The sequence below is a fragment of the Marmota flaviventris genome, chromosome 2 (genome assembly GCF_047511675.1).
Source record: "Marmota flaviventris isolate mMarFla1 chromosome 2, mMarFla1.hap1, whole genome shotgun sequence".
Taxonomy (NCBI): domain Eukaryota; kingdom Metazoa; phylum Chordata; class Mammalia; order Rodentia; family Sciuridae; genus Marmota; species Marmota flaviventris.
Window position 1 is genome coordinate 110,608,980 of NC_092499.1, and position 20,234 is coordinate 110,629,213.

General features: G+C 36.7%; 1 protein-coding gene across 6 annotated transcripts in view; it reads left to right on the plus strand.

Annotated features, from left to right (window-relative positions):
• The window catches only part of Trip4 (thyroid hormone receptor interactor 4), a 72,348-nt gene that overhangs the window by 32,399 nt on the left and 19,715 nt on the right, over positions 1–20,234 (plus strand). For 3 of the 6 annotated variants that reach the window (XM_071608382.1, XM_027926012.2, XM_027926016.2), the window contains 5 exons: positions 2,234–2,449; positions 5,518–5,644; positions 11,087–11,274; positions 14,454–14,578; positions 16,240–16,331. In XM_071608382.1, the coding sequence (XP_071464483.1) occupies positions 2,234–2,449; positions 5,518–5,644; positions 11,087–11,274; positions 14,454–14,578; positions 16,240–16,331 (748 nt within the window). Of the gene's footprint in view, positions 1–2,233; positions 2,450–5,517; positions 5,645–11,086; positions 11,275–14,453; positions 14,579–14,855; positions 14,971–16,239; positions 16,332–20,234 lie in introns of those variants that run through there. The other 3 variants (XR_011706686.1, XR_003581375.3, XM_027926014.2) reach the window with 3 other exon arrangements.

Genomic DNA, 20,234 nt, shown 5'->3' on the forward strand with positions numbered 1-20,234 from the left:
AGGGTCTCACCGAGGTACTCTGGATGGCTTCAGATTTGTGATCCTCCTGCCTCAGCCTCCTGCATTGCTCTGATTACATGTATGTGTCACTGTGTCTGGCCCTGCATCAGTTTGTTTTGGCAAATGCTAGTATACCCCCTGGACAGTTGACTTGGGTTGTCATAATTCCCTACTTATTTCATTTGCAGCCATTTATTCATCTAGTCAACGTATGCAATCATTTATTGCTTAACGATGGATGGAGATGTGTTCTGAGAAATATGTTTTAAGTGATTTTGTCATTGTTGAAAATCATAGAGTTTATTTGCACAAACTTAGGTGATGTAGCCTATTACTTACCTAGGCTGTGTGGTATATGTATTTATGGCAGAGCCTATTGCTCGTAGGGCCATGATGATCAAAACACAAGATTGAACTAATGCAACAGAAAACCATGCAATCCAAGAGATACTATAGGGGCTAGGAGTATAGCTCAGTGGTAGAACACTTGCCATGTATGTGAGGCCATGGGTTTGATACCCAGCACTGAAAACAAAATGAAATAGAGAGATGCATGAGATATTTGAGGCCACTACTCGCATAACACAGCATTATTGTAAGTAGAAGGAATACACTCTAAAATAAGGATAAGAGTTAGGGGAGTATCTCAGTGGTAGATCACATAAGTGTGTATGAGACACTGGGTTTCATCTTGACTATCTAAAAATAAATATAAAATTTAATGATAACCTAGTAAATATATAATGAATAACCTAGCAAATACATAAACCAGTAACAATCATTTACTATCATTATCAATCACATATCACCCATAATTTTTAAAAATATTTTTAGTTGTAGATAGACACAATACCTTTGTTTATTTAGGTTTTTTTTATGTGATGCTGAGCATCAAACCTAGTGCCTCACATGTGCTACTGAGCTACATCCCCAGTCCTTTTTATTTTGTGACAGTCTTACTAAATTGTTGAAGCTGACCTTTAACTGTGATCCTCTTCTTCAGTCTCCAGAGAAGCTGGGATTACATATGAACCTGATTTCAGTTTTTTTCTTTATGCCTATGTTTATCACTGATTCGTTATTATAGAGAAATTGAGTTTTTTCTTTTTCTTTTTTTTTTTTTGTGTGTGTCTGTGTGTGTGTGTTTGGGTCACTTAACATTAAGCTATATCCCCAGCCCTTTAAAAATTTTTTTTGGACAGGGTCTTCCCTAAGATGCTTAGGGATTTTCTGAGTTGCTGAGACTGGTTTAAAGGTGTGCATCATCTTGACCTGTAGAAATTCCGGCTTTATTGGATTTGTGACTTTGGAGTAATCACTTAATTTCTGTGAGCTCCAGGTTCATTATCTATAGAATGGGAGTTAGATCATTAAGACTACTTATAGTTCTATTTCTTTGACAGTATGATCTTAGAGATAGGCCTGATTATCATATCTTGGAACTTTGCCCCATTGTGTTAGTAAAGTCCTAGAGATGGGGTATGGAGATGGAAACTGTCATAGTAGTCAAATAATAGTATGTCCTAAGAATAGATAATTAAGCCTTAGGACAGATTTCAGGGTAAAACTCTAGTAAGCAAATGGGCCTATCAGTAATGGACTGGATCCCAATTGTAGAAAAATTAGAATATTGAGTAAGTTGCCAGAACATGAACTCTGATGCAGTAAAATCATACTGAAGCCCAGGTATCAGAAGGTGAAAGCTGGAGTATGCAGAAAGGAAGAATGATAATGAATTATGGTACTATGCCTTTTCTGTCTGAGATTGAAATGAGTTCTAAAGCTGCATTGGAGATAAGATATATGCAGCCCAGCTGGTGTCCTGCATGCCTGTAATCCCAGCTTGGGGCTGTGGCTCAGTAATAGAGCTCTGGAGGCTGAGGCAGGAGGATAGTGAGTTCAAAGTCAGCCTCAGCAACAGCGATGTGCTAAGCAACTCAGTGAGACCCTGTCTCTAAATAAAATACAAAATAGCGTTTGGGGTGTGACTCACTGGTGGAATGCCCCTGAGTTCAATCCCTGGTATCAATAAACAAACAAACAAAAAAAGATATATGCAAAAGCTGGTAATCAGGCTGAGTTTCACCTGTTTTTGTAATATTCTTGGACTTTGTATTTCAGACAGTAACCTCTAGACTAGCAAAAGAGTAAGTTACCTTGAAACAGTTCCTCATTAATAATTCTGTGTTTGTCAACATGTGGCTTAATTGTCATGTGTTTGTTTGTTTTTTAGTATTCGAAGGACCCAGGTCATTGATGATGAGTCAGATTACTTTGCCAGTGATTCTAACCAGTGGTTGTCCAAAATTGAGCGGGAAACTTTGCAGAAGCGAGAAGAGGAGCTGAGAGAACTTCGACATGCCTCTCGACTTTCTAAGAAGGTCACTATTGACTTTGCTGGCCGGAAAATCCTAGAAGAAGAAAATCCATTAGCAGAATATCACAGTAGGTAAGTGGCCAGCACCAGAAAGGGTCTCAACAAAGGAGTAGGTTGACTATATAGGATTTTTACTTCTTTAGTGGTGTTGTTTTTGTTGATTTTTAAAAATGATGATCATCAAGTTGGGCACAGTCGCACATGCCAGTAATCCCAGCTGTTTGGGAGACTGAGTTAGGAGGATCATGTAAAGCCAGCCTCAGCAACTTACCAGGGCCCTAAGAAACCCAAAAAGACCCTGTCTTTAAATAAAATATAAAAAAGGACTGGGGATGTGGCTCAATCCCTGCTATTAAAAAAAAAAAAAAGGATGATGATCCACAGCACTGTGGGAAAAAAATAAGTAAATGAAAATTTAAAAATAAAAACAAATTTTTAGAGCTAGAGATGTAGCTCAGTAGTAGAGCACTTACCTAGTATGCACAAGACCCTAGGTTTGATCCCCAGCACAATAAAAATAAAGTTAATGTTTATTGGGGCTTAAAAACATGTAAAAGTAGCTAAGAAAATTTTTCAATGAAGGAGACCTGTCCTTACTTATAATAAAATACTATTACTTTTTTAAAAACTTTTGATGAGTTTGTTTGTTTTGGTACTGGGGATTAAACCCAAGGGTGCTTTACCACTGAACTATATCCACAGCCCTTTTCATTTTTTATTTTTATTTTTTAATTTTTAATTTTTTTATTTGTAGATGGACACAATACCTTTTATTTATTTATTTATTTTTATGTGATGCTAAGGATCAAACCTAGTGCCTCACACATGGTAGGCAAGAGCTCTATCACTGAGCCACAACCCCAGCCTCTTATTTTTTTATTTTGAGAAAGGGCCTCACTAAGTTACCAAGGCTGGCCTTGAATTTTTTTTTTTTTTTTTTTTAGTACCAGGGATTGAACTCAAGAGCACTTAACCACTGCACTACATGTCCAGCCCTTTTTTGTATTTTATTTAGAGATAGGGTGAGTTGCTTAGTATCTCGCTTTTGCTGAGGCTGGCTTTGAACTCACAATGTTCCTGCTTTAGCCTCCCAAGCTTCTGGGATTACAAGTGTGTGCCATCGAACCTGGCTAACCTTGAATTTTTGATACTCCTACATCATCCTTCCAAGTCACTGGGAATATAGTTGTGTGCCATTGTGCCTGGCACAGTTTTAATGAAAATATAGTACTAAACTGGGAGAAAATATATTGAAAATTTTTAGCAAAGAAGCAATATCTGTACTTTACAAAGACCGCCTACAAATTAAAAGACCAAAAAAAAAAAAAAAATCCCGTAAAAAAATGGGTATGGTGGTTCAAGCCCATAATCCTAGCTACTAGGACAGCTAAGGCAGAAAGATCACTATTTTGAGTCTAACCTTAGCAACTTAGGGAGACCTTGTTTCAAAATAAAATTTAATAAGTAGGGTTGGGGGTATAGCTCAGAGGTAGAGTACTTTTGTAACATGCTTATGGTTCTGAGTTTAATCCCCAGAACCTCAAAAATAAAAATTAAAAAAAAAGAAGAAGAAAAATGGGCAAAAGCTAAGAATAGATAAATCACAGATGAGGTAATATGAATAGCCAGGAAGCATTAACTATTTATCAGAAAATTAAGATTTTAAAACATATTACTTTGCATAGTGGCACATACTTGTAATCTCAGTGATTCAGGAGATTGAGGCAGGAGTAGCAAAAGTTTGAGACCAGCCCTAACAACTTAATGAGGCCCTGTCTCAAAATGAAAATTTTTTTTAATATTTATTTTTTAGTTTTAAGTGAACACAATATCTTTATTTTACATTTATGTGGTGTTGAGGATCGAACTCAGTGCCTCAAGCATGCTAGGGAAGCACTCTACCACTGAGCCACAACCCCAGGCCCTCAAAATGAACATTTTTAAAAAGGCTGGGTGTGTAGCTCAGTGGTAGAGCACCTTGGGTTAAACCCCAGCACCATGATGCCATTGTTTTTGTTTTTGTTTTAGTATCAGGGATTAAACCCAGGGGCACTTAATCACTGAGCCACATCCTTAGCCTGTTTTTCATTTTTTGTTTTTAATTTTGAGACAGGATCTCATTAAGTTGTTTAGGGGCTTGGCGAGTTGCTGAAGCTGGCCTCGAACTTGCAATCCTCCTGACTCAACCTCCCGAGCCACTGGGATTACAGCATGTGCCACTGCACCCGGCCCTTTATAGCTATCTTAAACTTGCCATTGAAATTCAAAGTTTCTTGAAGGCTGGAACCATGTCCTCCCCATCTTTTAGGTTGAATTGCATATAAGAGGTTCCTTAACAAATATATATTGAGCTGAATTCAAGGTCGTGTTCAACCTTTTCTATTAGTTGAAGCTTGTTATTATTTTATTATGTTTCAAAATTATAATCATCATTCACAAATGTTTGTCAGACATCAAACAGGAGTATGGATATAGCCACAAGGAATATAGAGTAATAGAATGGAATAAGATAGGGCTTCTAAGCCAGTAGGATTTCACAATGTTCAAATGAAAATCTTCATGTCCCTCTGCTCCCTGGCCCCAGGGCTAAGAACCAAACTGAGGGCCTTGAGGGGGCTAGGCAAGAGCTCTGCCACTGAGCTAAATTCCCAATGCCATCACGTTCATTTATAGGTTTAGATTCAAATACCCAAAACTAACACCTTAAGCACAGAATACATGGGATGTATCCAATGGTTATTTAGGGACCCTTTTTTAGAACTTCTAAACCTCGAAGCAGATAGAATTCAAATAGCATAGGTAAGTAAAAAAGAGACTCCTGAGTAGACAAAGTAATAACTGTAGGGTGTATTGAATAGACAAGCTGCCATAGAATATTCATCTCTGAGTCAGACTACTTTTAAACAACTTTTATATTCTTTGTATTTTTGTTGATCTTGTTAAACTGGTAACTATAGTGTGCTCTACCTATTTTCCTTAAGTTCTGTGGAAGGAAGGTAGAGTGGGGAGAGGGAAAGTTGTTCATGGGCTTCTCCTTTGAATTCCAAATTTTAATATTACCAAAGGGTTGGTTTTTAAGTAAAGACATTCTGAGCATAGAATATTACCGATTATTGCTTCCTTTTGGTTTATTATTACAGATTAGATGAGACAATACAGGCCATTGCCAATGGAACCTTGAACCAGCCACTGGACAAAATGGATAGATCTTCTGAAGAGCCTTTGGGAGTTCTGGTAAATCCCAACCTGTACCAGTCCCCTCCCAAGGTTAGTGGACCTTTCTTTCCTCTAGCTGATAACGAGAGAATTTTGGTCCTAAATATTTCTCCTTTCAAGTATGTCTGTTTATAGTTTATAGATACCAATTTGCTCTCTTAACTCACCTACCAATCTTACATTCTTACCCAATTTTTTTCCAGTTTTTTTCGCAGCACTTCCAAAAAGTTGACTTGTACTATCTTCAATGAGCATTTTCCAAAAGAAGATGTTATTAAATACAATAGAAATTTAGACAGTTGAGTCAAGGGCATTTGCACATACTTGTAATCCCAGAAACTCAGGATGCTGAGGCAGGAGAATCCTAAATTTGAGGCTAGCCTCAGCAACTTACTGAGACCCTATCTCAAAATAAAAATAAAGCTGGGCATGGTGGCATACGTGTACAGATAAATGAAAAGTTGTGCTGCAATTGTGTACAATGAATCAAATGCAATCTGCTGTCATATATACATAAATAAAATAAATAAAGAATGAATGAATGAATGAATTATTTATTTATTTATTTTAAATTTCTTTTTTGTTGTTGTTATAGTTGGGCACAATACCTTTATTTTATTTGTTTATTTTTATGTGGTGCTGAGGATCGAACCCAGTGCCTCGCACATGCCAGGCAAGCGCTCTATTGCTGAGCCACAACCCCAGCCCAAGATTTATTTTGACTCAAGTTTCAGAGGTTTTAGTCAATAGTCACTTGACCTCATTGCTTTGGGCCTGTGGCAAGGCAGAGCATATGGCAGAGTGCATATGCTAGAGCAGAATAACTTGCCTCATAACATCTGGAAAGCAAAGAGAAAGGAAGAGGTTTGGGTTCCAATGACCTCTTTAATGGTACACCCTAATGACCTAACTTCCTAACTTTCTTCTACTAGTCCTCACACTAAAAATTCTGCCACCTCTCTATATCTCTATCAACTGGGACCAAGCTTTTAATACATGTGCTTCTGGGGGATGTTCAAAATCAAAATCAAAATCCATATAAAATGATGAATATGTGCAAGCTAGGTAGGGTTTATAAGATGTATTATTATAATGAGAAATAGAGTAGGATTAGGTAGGTAGGATCAGATCATTAAAGAACTTTTTTTCTTTCTTTTACTTTTGGGGAGGGAGTACTGGGGATTGAATCCAGGGGTGCTCTATCACTGAGCTATACCCCCAGTTTTTTTTATTTTTTTATTTTGAGATAGGGTCTCACTGAGTTACTTAGGGCTTTACTAAATTGCTCAGGCTAACCTCAAATTTGTGATCCTCTTGCCTCAACCTTCCAAGTTACTGGGATAATAAGCATGTGCCACTGCACCTGGCTAAAGAACTTTTTAGCTAGGAAGTTTTAGCATTTTTATTTTATAAGTAAATGTGATACAGAAAGTTCTTATGTAGAGAGAGAATACCCTCAGGGTAATGCTTTACCTACTTACCTTCAGCACTATATATGTGTCAAATTCTGTGCTAGGTAGTGGGAAATTAAAAGATTAATTAAAGGTCCAGCTCATGTCCTTAAGAACTTCAAAGATCAGTGGGAAGATGTGTATGAATGCAAAGATTACAGTTCTTTTAAGATAATTGCTATGAAACATACATGTCATAGATGCAACAGTATTTATGAGTATGTTCATAAATCTGTGAGAGAGCATAAAAGAAAGAGTGTTTGACAACTAAAGAATGACTAGAAGAGTTTGGGTTTGTAGCTCAGCGGTAGAGTGCTTGTTTAGCTACAGGTGAGGTACTGGGTTCAATTTTCAGCACCTCAGAAAAATAAATAAATAAAGGTAATATGTCCATCTACAAATAAAAGAAAATTAAAAAAAAAAATAGCTAAGAATTTCTAGGTAGGCAAATCTGGGGAGAGAATTCCAGGCAGAAGGTACAACATGTGTAATGACTCAGCATCTTGAATGGATAAAGAAAATGTGGTACATATACACAATGGAATATTACTCAGCCTTAAAGAAGAATGAAATTATGGCATTTGCAGGTAAATGCTAAGTGAAATAAGCCAATCCCAAAAAACCAAAAGCTCAATGTTTAAAATCTCTGATAAGTGGATGCTGATCCATAGTGGGGTGGGGGGATAGGGAAGAATGAAGGAAATTTGTTCTGTGTAGAGGGGAGTAAGGGGAGGGGGTGGTGTTGTGGGGATGGGAAGGATGGTAGAAAGAGACAGACATTATTACCCTGTCTACATGTATCATTACCCTGCTGGACTAACTCTAAACCATGTACAGCCAGAAAAATGAGAAGTTGTGTTCTATTTGTGTACAATATGTCAAAATGCATTCTACTATAAAATAAATAAATTCATTAATTAATTAAAAAAATAAAGGGATAGTGAATGAAGACTGCCTCTCCCTTTTAAGGCCAAGAAAAAAAAAAAGACTCAGCATCTTGAAAGCATTGCGGGTTTGGGGAAATCAAAGTATTTTTATGGACTAGTAGATGTGTTAGTTTCCTAGTGCTACAAAACAGATAGGGTGACTTAAGACAGTAAGATTTCTTTCCTCATAGCTGGAGGCTAAAATTTCAAAATCAAGATGTTAGCAGAGCCACATTCCCTCCAAAGATTGTACACATGAATATTTTCTTGCCTCTTTCAGTTTCTGGTTGCCCTAGGCTTGTAGCTAAATCATTCCGATCTCTACCTCTGTCTTCACTTGGCCTTCTTCCATGTGTATCTCTGTGTGTCCTCTCCTTTTCAAAGAATACCAGTTATTGGATTTAGGTCACCATAATTCAGTGTGAACTCATCTTAAATTGATTACATCTACAAATTTGTAAGGTCATATAATCAAAGTCTAGGTAGACATGAACTCGAGGGGATACTCTTTGTTTTTAATTGATTTTATTTTTTAAATACATGACAGTGAAATGTATTACAATTCTTATTGCACATATGGAGCACAATTTTTCATATCTCTGGTTGTATATAAAGTATGTTCACACCAACTTATGTCTTCATACATGTACTTTAGATAATGATGTCGACAACATTCCACCATCATTGCTAACTCCCTGCCCCCTCTCTTCTCCGCCCACCCCTTTGCCCTATCTAGAATATGTCTATTCCTCTCGTGCCCCTCAAGGGGATACTCTTTAACCCAGTGCAGTAGACAATACCTGCTCTTGAAAGCCCTATGTTTCGCAATAAGCACTGAGTTTTATTCGAAAGTAAGCAAAGAAGGATCCTTGAATATCCTTGAAGACTGGTATGACTTCCATGCTTATACAGACAGTGCATTGGAGGGAAGGTTAAGACTAGAAACAGAAAAATTGTTCCGGAGGTTATTGTAATGGGGAGATAATAAGGGCCCAAGTTATTATCGTAGTACCAGTAGGATAGAAGAGAGTTATTTAACAACTAACAATATAGACAAGTAGATTAGTTAACAGGTTATATAATAGTATTATTGAAAGATAATGAGGGAGAATGGCTGTTTGGTTACAGTCAAGAACTGTAGGTAGAGACAGAACTAAGAATTTGGGCCTCAGGATTATTCATCCAACATTTTTACAAGATAACTTATTTTTTTCATAATAGATCAGTGTTTCCACACAAGAACTTCTATTCTTACCTAATATTTACCCAATTTTGCCTTATGATTCAAAAGACAGTTGTCTTATTTATATATATAATAAAAATATACATATATATACATACACATAGATATAGATATATAGATTTTTTTTATAATAAGAATTGAACCCAGGGGCACTTAACCACTGAGCCACATCCCCAGCCCTTTTGAGATAGGGTCTCAAAAGTTGCTAAGTTGCTTAGGGCCTTGCTTAATTTCTCAGGCTGGCTTTGAATTTCCTATCCTCCAGCCTCAGCCTCCTGAGCCACTGGGATTACAGGTGTGCCACCACAATTGGCAAAACCATATTTTTTTCATGTTTTATGTTTCCCTAATCTGTGCTTTTCACATAGTTAATTACTCAATAAATGTGGTTTTAAAATATTATTATTATTTTTAAAAATAATAATAATAATGCTTTTCTATCATGCACAGTTCCTTTTGCATGCTAGAAAAGCATTCTACCACTGAGCTACATCTTCAATACTTTAAAAATTTTTTTTGAGATGGGGTCTTGCTAAATTGTCCAGATTGGCCATAAACTTCCAATCTTCCTGTTACAGCCTCTTGTGGAATTAGAGGAGTGTGCCACTGTGCCCAGTTTAACTATGGTATTTTAAAAGATATGACAGAGCTGGGGTTGTAGCTCAGTGGTAGAGCGCTTGTCTAGCATGGGTGAGGCAATGTGTTCAATCCTCAGCACCAAATAATAATAATAATAATAATAATAATAATAATAATAATAATAATAATAAAAAGTAAAGTTTAAATTGTTTAATAGAAAAAGACAAAACTGTTAAATCATAAAATTTTGTTATGAAAAGATTAAGATCTTAGAGATTCATCTAAAAATTTGTCAGCAAAAGATTCTTATAGATCCATCTTTGGCAGTTGAGAAAGCTGAAAGTTTAAGGGAGTTAAATGATTGCCTAAGTGTCCAGGCAAGAACTCTAGCAGTCTTTTTAAAAATAAGTTATTACACTTTTAAAAATTTTAAAAAAATGAAGACTCACCATCCTAATAGCCATTTTTCTTTTTCTTTTAAATTTTGGAGCACTTGATCTTCTTGCTCTGGAAGAAACATTAACCTTCATGATTGTCTGACTGAACTCTTGCCAGAACTCTTTAGTCTCCTGTAATTACCTGTACCCTATAATTCTCTATTGCCTTTATGTGATGGGAACCTTGTTTCAGTAGTGTTCCTTCTTCTCTTTTAGTGTACAAGTTGTTTTTTTCAGGATAATAGAGTACTTCTTATACCCAGTAGTCAGAACTACTGCCCATGACAGCATCTGTTTGACTTTGTTATAATACTGACATGTGAGTCTGCCATAAGCACAAAAAGCATTATGAACCAAAGTGTTGTATGTCTTTTGGCTGATTCACTTATCTTAGGAAACCTCCAGAATCCAAGATAGAGCCTTAATAAGTATAAAATGGAAATACTTACAGTTCTTTTGGTCTGGTAGTTGTGCTGCTTCTGGAATTAAGCATTATATGGAGACTTCAACATTCTACCTATCTTTTAAGATGGCACTTTGTTATCATACCTGGAACTCTTACTGAATTTATACCCTTTTTGGCTTTGTTTGTTTGTTTTTTGATGGACAACATGACTTTATTTTATTTGCTTATTTTTGTATGTGGTACTGAGGATTGAACCCAGTGCCTCACATATGCCAGGCAAGCATTTTGCTGCTGAGCCACAGCCCCAGCCTTTTTTTGGCCTTGTTTCAGACAAAGATGGGATAAAATTTTCTAAGAAAATGTATCTACTATGATTTCCTCATTATTGCATTTGTTCACCATCCCCGGATTCTTCCCTGTCAGACTGAACTGTTTGTTTTTTCCTATACAGTGGGTAGACCACACAGGTGCAGTCTCACAGAAGAAGGCTTTCCATTCAGCAGGATTGGGACTTGAGTTCAATTTATATCAGCACCAGTTGCGAATCCAGGATCAAGAATTCCAGGAAGGCTTTGATGGTGGCTGGTGCCTATCTATTCACCAACCCTGGGCTTCTCTGCTTGTCAGAGGGATTAAAAGGTAAGAATAGAATCAGTGGAGGAAAGAGACCAGCAGGTGAGGAAGTGCTGGGGAGTGATATTGGCCAAATTATATTGTTAAATTATATGCATGTATGAATATGTAAGAACAAATTCCATCATTATGTGCACCTATAATGCACCAATAAAAAATTTGGAAAGTGGGCTGGGATTGTGGCTCAGTGGAGAGTGCTTGCCTTGCATGCATGAGGCACTTGGTTCAATCCTCAGCACCACATTAAAAATAAATAAATAATGAAGATATTTTTAAAAATTTGGAAAGTGAAAAAATTTTCTAGATAACAAAATAAATAAAAAGTAAGAATAGAAATGAATCTTGGCAATGAGAGATCTTTGACAAAAATTTGATTTAGAATTATTTTTCTCCAGCTTACTTATTATTTCCAGTACATAGCACTTGAAACAATATTAACTAGGTAGTAGATTTTTTTTGAAACTGGGTCTTACTATGGGGCTTACTCTGATCTTGAGCTCCTGAACAAGTGATCCTCCTATCTCAGCTGGGAGTACAGGCTGATTATTCCATTATGCCTGGCAAATTTTTAGATTAATTAAAATTGTTTTGCTTGGCATACTGGCACATATCTGTAATCCCAGCTCTTCAGGAGGCTTAGGCAAGAGGATTCCAAGCTTGAAGGAAGCCTAAGTAAGACTTTGCCTCAAAATAAAATAAAAAGGCAACTAGTGATGTAGCTCAGTTGGTAGAGCCCTTGCCTAGTGTATGTGAGGCCTGGGTGCAATTTCTAGCACTATTAAAAAGAAAACCTAACTATAAAATAAAAAGGATTGTAATATAACTCAGTGGTATAGCACTTGTCTACTGTGTATAAAGCCCTGGTTTAATCCTCAGTACTTAGAATAAATGGAATACCAGGTTTTTTTCATCCTTGGAAGAGAGTCTATTGAAAAAACTCTTTTGAGGAACTATTTTACTACAAATTCCTTTTCTACAAAAAGTAGAGGAAGTAGTGAGGAATAACTAGAGGTATTATAAAGCTGAGTCATCTATTGGTGATAACTGTTTACTATTCCATGCTTTTTTTTTTTTTTTTTTTTTGGTACCAGGGATTGAACCCAGGGTTGCTTAACCACTCAGCCACATCTTCAGCCCTCCCTTTTTTTGTTGTTGTTTTGTTTTGTATTTTATTTAGAGACAGGGTCTCACTGAGTTGCTTAGGGCCTTGCTAAGTTGCTGAGGCTGGCTTTGAACTTGCACTCCTTCTGTCTCAGCCACTGGGATTACAGAGATGCACCACTGTGCCTGCCTGTGTGTTTCTTCTTAATTCAACTTTGAAAATATTTTTCCTTTGCTTTTATACATGAAATTGAAAATTGTAAAATGCAGAAAACTATCTAGAAACAGAAAGATCACCTATAACCCCACCATCAGAAATAGCTATTGTTAGCATTTTGAAGTCTTTATTTCTGTGTTTTTTTTTTCTTGTTCAGATTGTTATATAATGAGATCATGACATTTATTTTGTTTGAGTTTTTCTTTCAGTTTTCATTATAGCGAGCTCATTTTTCCTTCTTATTTTTCAGAGTTTTGTGTACATGGCAATGTCTATCTCAAACAGTAAAAATACCTTGTATTTAAATAGGATTTAAATTTTCTAATCATTAGCTCTATGAAATAGTTTAAAACGAGGACACTGAGGCAGGCAAAGATACAGTTACTCTAAATGCTAAAACTAGTTAATGTCAGAGATAGAACCAGAGTTCAGGACTTCAGAGTGTCTTTACTCTCTAATCTGCAGACTTTAGTCATTTCCCTACTTTCTACAAAGAAAAATTATTAGCATTTAGGAACAGTCATTTCTACTTCAGTGGTTTCACTGTTAGCTGCCATTTCCCTCGTTTGTTAAGGTATAAAACACTTTTTCTCCTCTACTTGAAGGTCAGGCTTTCTTGCTTTGGCTCCTAATTATTTCCTAATCTGTGTGTGTGGTACTATTAGAACAAATGCATGTGAATCTGCTTTTGCTCCGGGACAGCCAAAGTCTCAGATGTCTGTTTTTCTCATTCATTTCTCTGCAATTTAGGTGTTTTTTTGCATAGTAGAAAGCTAAACAGCTTAATGAGAATGTTTACGTTTCCCTCATCTATTCTGGATCTTTGTTATAGAAATTTTCTCATTGGAAAGAACAAGATGAGCATCATCCATTCCCACAATCACTAATCCTACATAAATAAACTGGGTGGTTCTGCCAAATTTGTGAGACCATTTTCCCAGTAACTTTTCAGGTTATTTGGTATAGAAGGAAGACATACTGGTTCATTCTACATAATGAATACCTACTATGTGACCGACACTCCTCTAATTCATCTGTTTTAGCATACTACAAATATGAAAAAACAATCACAGTGCTACTTTCCATTATAAGAATGAGATAAGAGGGATATAATATTAAGGTACTTTGTTTCATTTGATGGGAGGTGAAGAGAAACATCTTTTGTAGTCCTTGGAAAGTAGCAAACTAATTAAATTCTCTTGAGAATTTTATTTCACTTGATTCTTTCAAACTACTCAACAAGTTGTTTACTTATCCACACAGAACATATCTCTATATAAAATAATTAGGAAATGTATATTGGTGTCATTGCAACTTAGAAAATAAAGATAAGCATTTTTATTTATAATTATTTTATTTTTAATTTATTCATAATCATTATTCTATTAAATACCATTCTTGGGAAGTTATGTGTCAGCATTTTCTGTCAGGTTGGAGAATAAAGCAACAAGTCTTCCAGAAAAAAGTTAGCTTTTGACTCAAAGAATGGCAATGATGTTCATATTTGTGGGACAACTTAGATGCTTAAAAACTACAGATTCGGGATTATAGAAGTTCCAAGAGTAGTGAGAACTCCAGGACTGAGTTATGGGAATAAGGTGACAACTATCCAGGAGTTGAGAGAAAAAAACTTTATTCTGATGATAGGTGAAATTAGAGAACAGACTTCATCCTCAAGGGAAAGGTATTATGGGAGAATTTTGTGTTTTTCACAAAAGAATCCCTCTTGGTGAGACATCTTCTTTAGATCTCTTGGTTCAACTGAATAATTTGCTTCAGTATTTTTTTTCTTTCTCTTTGGTATATTGTGGCATCTTCTGGGAAACTAGAATTTAGATCCTTCCTACTAAATTTGTATTTGTTCAAGGGTGGAGGGCAGATCCTGGTATACTCCCCACAGAGGACGTCTTTGGATAGCAGCCACAGGCAAAAAACCCTCCCCTCAAGAAGTCTCAGAACTCCAGGCTACATATCGACTTCTCCGTGGGAAAGGTAACAGCTACGAATTCTTTCGGTCTTACATTTAGAGAGGAGTCATTGATATTCCTCTTCTTTCAGTTTCTTCTTCCTGTGGCTTTTCCTCAGCTGAAAGGGACTTTTAAACCTTATATTTGTTTATTTACTGATAAATCATAGACAGTTATTCAAAGCATTAATACCTCAAAAAGAGAAAATAAAAATATCAGTTTCTAAAAAAGCAACCAACTAATCTTAATTTTATCTAAAAAAAAAAATCTTCTTTCCCTTTTCTTTTTTTTTGCTATGAAAGTAATATAAATGATTCATAAGCTCTGGGATCTTAAATTGGGAAAAAAACAACCACAAATAATATAATCAAGAGTGACCCAAATAGAGACCTGCTATTGGATTCAGATAGATCAAAGGTGAGTGACCTGAACAGAGAATTTTCAGAATCACCCCAAGCACAGTAAATTTGGATCCTAAGAAGAACTTCTGACCTTAGATATCCTATGTCCCTTCCTCTTATCCAGCTCAGAGTTGTTTTGGAGATAGAATGAAAGGAGAATTACAGAACCACCTTTAAAAGTTTTTAATACATAAAGCTTAAGCAAGGAGTCTAGACTCCAAACTTAAGCAAGAAGTCTCTTAAAAACAGATTTATGGCTGGGAGCAGTGATGCACGCCTGTAATTACGGTGACTTGGGAAGCTGAGACAAGAGCAATTGCAAGTTCAAGTTCAGCCTCAGCAACTTGGCTGTAAGAACCTATATGAAAAAATAAAAAGGGTTGGGGATGTACTCAGTGGCATATTACCTCTGAGTTCAGTCCCTAGTACTAGAAAAAAACAAAACCCATATTTCTGGAATTAGGAATGTAGTTCAATGGTACAGTACTTGCCTAGCATGCTCCGGGACCTGGGTTTAATCCTCCCAAAAGAAAGAAATGAAAGGGTAAAAAAAATTCTATTTCGCCTGGTACAGTTTGTTTTAGATTTGTGTCCTGACCTTCATGCTTGTGTTTTTTAATCACATTTTTATAGTTTTTCTATTGTCACCTGTAGCTGCCTGTCTTCATTGCTAAAGTCCATTATCATCAAGCTCCAGTCTGATCCAGTTGAGTATAGTAGAACTGATTTGTTTGGAATAAACTTGTAGGGTCCTTGAACTTTTTTTTTAATATATATTTTTTATTTGTTCTAATTAATTATGCATGACAGTATGCATTTTTGACATATCATATATAAATAGAGTATAACTTCTCATTTGTCTGGTTGTACATGATGTAGAGTTACACAGGTCATGTAATCATATATGCACATAGGGTAAAAATGTCTGATTTATCTACTATCATTCCTACCCCATGCCCCTTCCTCCTCCCTTCACTCTCCTCTGTCTAGTCCAAATTACCTCTATTCTTCCTCCCTCCCTCACATCCTTATTATGAATTAGTAGTCCTTGAACTTTGATGAGATGAGTGAATAGTTTTCTAAAGGAAAAATTTCCTAGTTTAGCTAGCCACTCACTAGGTATTTTGCTAAAATACAGTTATGCCAGAATCAAAACTCATTGTTTTCCTTATGGCTATAAATAGATAATAGAAAGTGTTACTTGTTCATAATTCAAAACAGATTCCTGAATTCCAGAGTAACAAAGAAGGAAATTTATTTAATCCTTTTGTTTTTCTTGATTCAGATGTGGAATTTCCCAATGACTATCCATCAGGTTGTCTTCTGGGCTGTGTGGATCTAGTTGATTGCTTGTCCCAGAAGCAATTTAAAGAGCAGGTAGGTGAAGAATACTTCTCCTGGGCAGATGATTGATTTGCCATCATGACTAACTTATAGATCCTATTAGCATATCCTGAAGATAATAAGGTGCTAGCAAATATATTTAGACATATGAAGAAAAAGGGTATCTTTTTTTGTTTTCTTTGTTGTTGGTTTGTGTTTTGGTACTGATTGAAACTAGGGCTTCACACATGCTAGGCAAGAGTTCTACCACTGAGCTACATCCCCAGCCCTTTTTATTTTTATTTTTAAAATATCATTATTTACTTATTTTTATGTGGTGCTGAGGATCGAACCCAGTGCCTCTCATATGTGAGGCAAGCGCTCTACCACTGGCCACAGCCCCAGCCCTATTTTTATTTTTTTAAGATGTGATTTGCCCAGGTTGGCCTTGAACTTCAGTCCTCTTGCCTCAGCCCCATTAGTAGTAGGGATTATAGGTGTGCACCACCATACCCATCAAAATAGTCTTTTTATTAGTTGCTGACGGACCTTTATTTTATTTATTTCTATGTGGTGCTAAGAATCGAACCCAGTGCCTCACACATGCTAGGCAAGCCCTCTACCACTGAGTTATAACCTCATCCCCAAAGGAGTCTTTTAATAAGATATATTGGGGCAGGAAAAGACCCTATCAATGACAGAAAAAAACCTAGTGATGCTTTGGTATTTGGTGTATGGAGAACTGGTATATATACATTTCTGATTAGGAAACTATTGCCATAGTCCAGCATAAAAGTATAGGGTCTTCATCCCTTACTAAAGCTTTGCTTCTTTTGGTGAGGAAGTCTTCAAAAGTATCCCCTGAATCATTTTGATTGGGTGGTGGGTATGATAGATCTGTTATTGCTTTTCAAAGCATTTGAACTCATGATAGTAGGCAAGTGTGTTTGAATACCAATTGCTTGGATTGTGTCAGGTGTGTTTGTGTGTGTGTGTAGATGTACACATACATGTCTATTTTGTTTTTGATCATTGACAATTGAACTGACATAACAAAGTACTTTTTTTTTTTTTAAATACCTTTATTTATTCATTTGTATGTGGTGCTGAGGATCGAACCCAGGGCCTCACATGTGCTAGGCAAGCACTCTACCGCTGAGCTATAGCCCCAGCCCCACAAAGTACATTTTTGAACAGTAGAGGGAGACAAAGAACTTTAGCTTAATTGAAAAATTCTTGACATACAGGATTTTTATATTTAGTTTCATACTGGCAAAAACGAAGCCTGAGGAGTCTCACTAATAGTATAGTTTTCCTATTGTTTTGAACAGATACTATAGGTAATAGGACATCTACCACTATGTTTAATAAAATGTGCTTCAGGTTAATTTTTCTCAGTAAATTCTTTGTTTTTCAGACTTACTTTTTTGGGGGGGGGTGGGGGGGTCGGTGCTGGGAATTGAATCCAGGGCCTCATGCATTCTAGGCAAGCGCTTTACCATTGAGCTACTCCCCTCCCTGCCTGCCTTGCCTTTTTTTTTTTTTGTCTCAGGGATTGAATCCAGGGGCACTTAACCACTGAGCCACATCCTTAGCCCTTCTTTTTTGTGTTTTATTTAAGAAAGGGCCTCCCTGATTGCTTAGGGCCTCACTAAATTGCTGAGTCTGGCTTTTTTTTTTTTTTTTTAAGTTATAGATGGACACTATACCTTTATTTGATTTATTTCTTTTTATGTGGTGCTGAGAATCGAACCCAGTGCCTCACACGTGTGCAAGGTGAATGCTTTACTACTGAGCCACGATCCCAGCCCCTAAGTCTGGCTTTGAACTGGAAATCCTCCTACCTTAGTGGCCCCTCCCCCAGCCACTGGGATTACAGGCATGAACCACCACACCTGACTCTGTGTTGCATTTTTGCTATTAATGCTTCCTTTTTTTCCCTTTACTATTCATAGCTATCTCAACTTCTTTATCTTTTCCTCACAGATTTTAGTCAATAGTTATTATCCCCCTACATTTCTGTCTTTTATTTTCTTATGGGTTGCCTCCTCAGTCTGTTCTGATTACTGTTTGTGTCTGAGTACAACGCATGTATTTTTTTTTAGAGAGAGAGAGAATTTAATATTTATTTTTTAGTTTTCGGCGGACACAACAACTTTGTTTGTATGTGGTACTGAGGATTGAACCCAGGCCGCACACATGCCAGGCGAGCACGCTACTGCTTGAGCCACATCCCCAGCCCACAATGCATGTATTTTGATGTGAATTTTGACTCCTACTCTTTTGTTCTGCCATTAGTATCTGATCTAAACCTCAACAGAACCATAGACATGTGGAGGCCCTTCACCACCTTGCACTCTTGTGCCTGTACTATCTATGGGTCTTTTGACTGTATTTTTTTTTTTTCAAGTGTCATCATTCTTCCTCCCTTCCCTGTTCTTCTTTTTTTTTGCCTGTGGTGTTAGAGATCCAACCCAGGGCCTCATGCATGCTAGGAAAGCACCCTACCACAAAGCTTCATCCCTAGCCTTCTTCTCCCCCCACCCCACACTGTAGAATTAATAATTATAAAAATACCTTATATTGGTATGGGTTTTACAGTTTTAAAGACTCACAGTTCTTAACAACTTAATAAAACTTAGTGCATCATATTCTCTTCATGTTATATCTGCATTCTAAAAGAGAACCCAGCTGCATCTGCCCATGTGGATGGTAATTGGAAAGGGGCCTTGTTTTACTTTCTCCTTTATTGATCAAGAAAACTACCTCCTGACAAAGGTCAAATTATTTCAAACTCTAGACAGTTAAATGATCGTTCTGCCACAAATTTATTCAGGAAACTGTAATCCTAAAGTATGGAATACCATGAGGGTTACAAGAATTAGAATGTAATTAACAAAGTAATTTTTTTTTTGGTTTCGTAAGGATACTCTTGTTTCAGGTGAACATGATGTTCCTCCTTCAGCTTACATTCTGTTTTATGTTCTGAGGTTGCTGAGGGCAGCATGTAGAAGTGTAGGAACCTTCCAGTATGTTCTCTGTTGGAAGTCCTGTCAGTTCTCATTATGAATTTTCCTTATGTATGACATTAAAATATACCAAAATGCCAGAAACCTGTAGGCTTTGTCAAACACAGGAATCCCATTTCATTTTTCCTTGGTCATCAGCTTTTCTGTGGCTTTTCACCATTGTTTCTTTCCTGTGTTTGAGTGTAGCATGTGAATATATTCAGGATTGATAATAGCCGATTGATAATAGTTGTTGTTATTTATTGGATAAAGATCTTTTCACTTCTAAAAATTGTAGCTTTGACTGGGTGCAGTGGCCCATGCTTGTAATCCTGGCAACTCAGGAGGCTGAGGCAGGAGGATGGCAAGTTCAAGACCAGCCTGGACAACTTAATGAGACCCTTCCTCAAAATCAAAAATAAAAAGGACAAGGTGTGGTGGCACGTGCCTGTAATCCCAGTGGCTCTGGAGGCTGAGACAGAAGAATCATGAGTTCAAAGCCAGCCTCAGCAATGGCGAGGCACTAAACAATTCAGGTCTCTAAAACACAAAATAGTGCTGTACCAATAATAAATAAGTAAGTAAGTAAGTAAATAAATAAATAAATAAATAGGGCTGGGGATGTAGCTCAGTGGTAGCACACTTTGGGTTCAATACCTAGTACTGTTAAAAAAAAAAAAAAAAAGTTGTAGCTTTGGCATTGGCTGCCTTTTTGGAAAATGTCTCGACCACCCTTGGTGTAATCATCTACCTGTCTCTCTTTAGAGTTCTGTGATGTAAAAAATGTAGTTGCATAGTCTGTTTTTGAACTAGAGTTCTTTAATGTAAGAAATATAATTGCATTGTTATACCAGCCTGATTTTTTTTTTTTTTTTTTTTTGTCGTGGTGCTGGTGATCAAATTCAGAGCCTTGCACATGGCAGGCAAGGACTCCACCACTTTAAGCCTT